The sequence below is a fragment of the Austrofundulus limnaeus genome, unplaced genomic scaffold (genome assembly GCF_001266775.1).
Source record: "Austrofundulus limnaeus strain Quisiro unplaced genomic scaffold, Austrofundulus_limnaeus-1.0 Scaffold98, whole genome shotgun sequence".
In the NCBI taxonomy this organism is placed as follows: Eukaryota; Metazoa; Chordata; class Actinopteri; order Cyprinodontiformes; family Rivulidae; genus Austrofundulus; species Austrofundulus limnaeus.
The window spans coordinates 1,519,770-1,524,549 of NW_013952500.1; the positions used below are offsets into that span (position 1 = coordinate 1,519,770).

General features: G+C 43.1%; 1 protein-coding gene across 1 annotated transcript in view; it reads left to right on the top strand.

Annotated features, from left to right (window-relative positions):
• Positions 1-1,276: 1,276 nt before the first annotated feature.
• Positions 1,277-4,780, top strand: part of trim46b (tripartite motif containing 46b) — a gene marked incomplete in the record, with an annotated part of 12,883 nt that continues 9,379 nt past the window's right edge. The window contains 4 exon segments of the mRNA XM_014013171.1: positions 1,277-1,714; positions 3,365-3,626; positions 3,715-3,904; positions 4,259-4,457. Of these exon segments, the coding sequence (XP_013868625.1) occupies positions 1,625-1,714; positions 3,365-3,626; positions 3,715-3,904; positions 4,259-4,457 (741 nt within the window).

Consider the following 4,780-nt stretch of genomic DNA (forward strand, 5'->3'; position numbering starts at 1 on the left):
GTTCCTGAGGCTCATCCTCTGCAGCTGTGGCTGGTTTCCTCTGATGGGRTTCACTGGTATTTCAGTCTTGGTTCAGATCTTTGCTGGAGCATCACACCTTTTTGGTTCTACAGCCTTTTAGTTATATTTCTYGACTTATTAAGTTACTTAGCTTTGCCTTGTGATTTTTTTTTTTGCCTCAGGATTTTTARCTCTGACATCCAGTGCCTGCCCCACCTCAAGGATTGTTTGAATACTCACCTGGAAACACCTCTCACTGGACTCTTGGACGTCACCCCTCTCAGATGAACCTGGTTTTCTTCAGTAGCCTACCTCCTCCATGTCTTTCGCCTCTTGGAAATCTGTAATCCTGGAGGATCTCTCCACCAGTTTGCCACTCACCTTGTCCTTCCCCGCTCTTGCAGATCTGGATTTTCTCCCGTTCCTGTGCACAATAATCTCACCTGTAAATAAATATCACTTACCTTTTATCCTGCCTCAAGTCTGGTTTCTGGTTCCGCTCATTTAGACACTTCCTGGTTCATGACAGTTTCCTGTTAGCATGAAGCCACCTACCCCCAATCTTCTCATCAGCCTCAGTCTTACAGCCCTTCTCCACGGTGTGCCTTTGAGAGATTCTCATCGATTCAGCGTCCACTAACTMTGTCTCCATCCAACTATGTTTTTGAATCCTCCTCAAATAGCGGGCGTCCACTTTTACCTGCACTTATTGAAGGTGCTGCAACAAATRATGTAAAAGAGTCAGACTATAAGTGATAAAACCACAACTGCCTGCTAATCTTTCTCCCACAAGGAGCTTCAGTGTAGTCTTCACTCTATCTGTGACATTGTGGTCCCCATGCCCAGTCTGGCTCTCCTCTGTGATCCCTTGAGAAGTTTGTTTTGCTGCCACGCCAGCGTTCTTGTTGGACACCCCCCCATTTAATCTTTAAATTTTATTCTCTCTTCAAACTTGCCACTTTCATTAAAATCTCTGGTTCATGAGATATTTTGCTAACAGACAGAGTTGAGTTTAAACAGCTAGTGAAAGGACTGTGCACAGGTTTTAAACATTTGTTTTTCTGATTTTTTTCTGCAATGCAAGACTTTAAAAACACAAGCTTTTATTCACTATTTTGTTCCAAATTCATGATATTTATCATATTTTCTTGCTGGATAATACCTCAGCTGGATGTAAAATAATCGTTGATCCACGAGGAAAAGATGGGCAGGAACCAAACAAATAACAGATTTATTTATTTGATTTTTTTTCCTGCTCACCACATCATTTAAAGGCATCCGGTGCGGAGTGGGAGGAGCTGAGGGAGTCTGAGGATTTCAGCCACAGGCATCTGTTAATATTCAGCGTAGATGTAAATATAGAAATACTTTTATTTACAAAATCTAAAAAAACAAAACAAAATTTTCCTCCATCTGAGCGCATCACGTGGTGACGTTCATCAGCGGGTTGATTCTTCGTGCTCATCAAAGCAGAGCCTGAAAACCAGAAAAGAAAAAGAAAAAAAACCGCAGGAAAATAACCAACCAATCGATCATTTTCTAACATCCGGACGGATAAATTGATACGTGCTCGTGTGATTAAGATGCACCACAGGTTTTGTGGTCTGACTCGAGTTATATTCAGATGATGAAAACGGGGGGCAGCTTTTTTTACGGGGCAGACATGGATGTGAAATCCGCCTCGTCCGCCATGGAAGCGTTGGTTCGGATCAGCGTGAGTATTTCTTTAAATAAACGTTTTGTATTCTCACTATAAGAGCATGAAATCATTTCGGGTGAAGCTTTTTTGAATTTGTATGGATCTGTGTGGAAAGCACTGGGAAAAATAGGTTTGTGTCGCTTTTTTTTTTTTGGAATAAAAGAAAATGGTTAAAATGAACTCGGCGGGGGGTTAAGTATGTGCTAAGGGTCGTTATTTTGAGAGGGAATGGAAAGGCCTCAGGTCTCTTTTTGCGGTGATGTAGATAAATATAAAATGGTGAAACAGGCTGTTTTCGGGCGCATTGGATGCTCGTTTCCATGGAGACCGCGGATGCAAGCCTCCAGGTCGCTGCTGAGAGAAAAAAAAGGAGGAACTGCTTGGATAGGGTTCTCAAAAACAATGATGGGATGTTAAAAAAGAAAAAAAATAAATAAAATAAATTAATTAATCTTAGAGAAAGTGCAGAGCTGCATCTTTTCAGGCCGTCCAATCAGAGCGCGCCTTCCACTAGAGCTCATCTTACACCTCCTGGCGTTGCAACGCCTCAGACCCCTCCCCTCTTTCTCAGTTGCTGTCCTCATGTGGGATATATAGTCCACTACCATGGCGCCTAGGTTCCAGGTGAAGGTAAGGATGCGCCTGTTTGATGCCGTCACCGGCAAACGCAGCATCCATTTAGGGGTGGATGCAGAGAGCCAGAGCTCGCAGGCTGCAGAACTAACAAGAGCCTGGATTTTTTTAGGACGAGCTGCAGGAGCAGGAGGGAGACAGGCCGGAGTTGACATTGGAGAATGACCCAAAGAGACTGACAGAAATAGGTTGCTGGAATGTGATGTAGCTGCAGCGAAGATGTCGAGTTTTAGAAAAGAAGCAGGAGCTGAGCTTCATCGGCCTGCGTTATATTTATATTAATTTTGTCCTGCATCACGTGACGCACAGCAGTGAGAAAATTCACAATCACAAGACACAAGTCAGCTCATCTCCTCTCTGCTTGAAGTTGATTCGTAGTGAGCGCGATGAGAGCGGCACATCCTGCAACAGCTTGGTGTGTCAAGGGCACCCATCRTGAAGGGCTGACGAATGGAGTATTTAAAAATAAAACCATGTTAGAATCATTTTTTCATGTCATGTAAAAGCTCTGCAGGAGTGGGTGAAGTCAGGTTTTTGAGGCAGCGTGGTCTTGTTTTGTTAAACGGAGTGCAAAACATGCAAATATATTTAGATTTATAGTGATGCATTGATGTTTTTGACTTCATTTGTATGTAAATCTGAGCCACATCTCACTTTACGTCCTGTTGTAATCGATGCACCTTTTGTAATAAATGCAACAACTAAAGTATCGTGAGATAATCCTGGAGTTTATGTGCAGAGCTGTTATATAAAGGCAGAGGTTAAATAATTAATAGTTGGAATTTATCAATAATTTACAAGAATGATGGCTCGTGTCATCTGTCTGCCACATCTGACCTCCTCTAACCTGGATACTTTTCTGATTCTGATTCAAATCTGAAGCTATCAYTTTTAACTCACTTTCAATACAATTACATGTTCGATACACATAATTTATAYTTTGCATTTCTCAGTTTTTATCATATAAAAGTGTTCTATTTTGGGGATAAATATGATACATAAATGATATAAATAATCCATTGCCTCCAACAGTCCAACATGAAGAGCCTGGAGCACGAGCTGCATTGCCCCGTGTGTAAAGAGATAGTCAAACAGCCCGTGGTCCTGCCGTGCCAGCACAGCGTCTGCCTAATGTGTGCCTCGGAGGTTTTAGTGGCAAACGGCTACCCGCCTCCGGACCTCCCCCCAGAGCCCAACTCCCCGGCCTCCACCCCCAACACGCGCTCGCCTCGTCAGGCTCGCAGGCCCACTCCCAAAGCTGAGCAGCGGCCTATTGACCGTGTGCTGCGATCAGGTAAAAAAAAAAAACATATATATTTTTTTGGCAATCGTTTATTCAAAGTTTGGTTCATTTYTTGATCTTTGCTGCTTGTGCTCACGAGGTCCCCACCCGCCGTCGCCGTCCATGCCTCGTTCTCCCGGTCATGGGACATATCCGGGGCGACGGCGTAAGGAGGGCCCGCCCCTGGTGATGATGTTCCCCTGCGTCCCCTGCGGCCGAGACGTTGAACTGGGAGAGAAGGGCCTCACCGACTGTCTCCGCAATCTCACGCTCGAGCGAATAGTGGAGAGGTACGCCTATAACAAAACAATATATATTTATAAAAAAAATGCTAAGCTAAGCAGATAAAGCCCCCACTTTAGTATTGATTTTAAGCTGAGGACAGAATATAAAAAAGTAAATGACTGAAAAAAAGGAGGTGTGGGAACATTTCCAGCAGCAGCTGAAGTGTGAAAAAATCCTGCCCCCGTGTGCAATACAACATACTGTCCTGCTACATTTACTGACAGTGTGTTTCCACGGGCTAGCAGCTTTTTGTTCACTTTCTCACATCTTTCCTCTTGTCTCTCTCGCTCTAGATCCCCGCACCTTTTAGACACGTTGCTTTTAGCTGAAATCTTCCTTTTTGTGATCGTCCTCCCCAGGTACAGACACTCCGTGAGTCTGGGCAGTGTTGCAGTGATGTGTCAGTTTTGTAAACCTCCTCAAACTCTGGAGGCCACTAAAGGCTGCGCTGACTGCAGAGCTAATTTCTGCAACGAGTGTTTCAAGCTCTATCACCCCTGGGGAACACCYCGGGCCCAACACGAGCACATCCTGCCGACACTTAACTTCAGGCCAAAGGTACACTTAATCTTTATATGCATACAGGAGAAACTATAAAACTACAATTAAAAAAATCAAATTAAAGCTGATTTCTTATCTTCTTTTTAAATGAGACTCAGGTGGATTAGTTCGGCTTTAAGGGGATCCCCGATTAGTTGCAACATTAGACTTTATTTGATAAACATATATTTTAACTGTAAAATAAAGACTGTAAAAATACTGTAGGCTGTTTAGTTTTTATAATTTTTAAACTAAAAGTTTTAAAATATATTACACGGACAGAGCCATTTTATTTACACACAAAGCATTCTGTGTAAATGATGACGCTGACAGGTCCATGG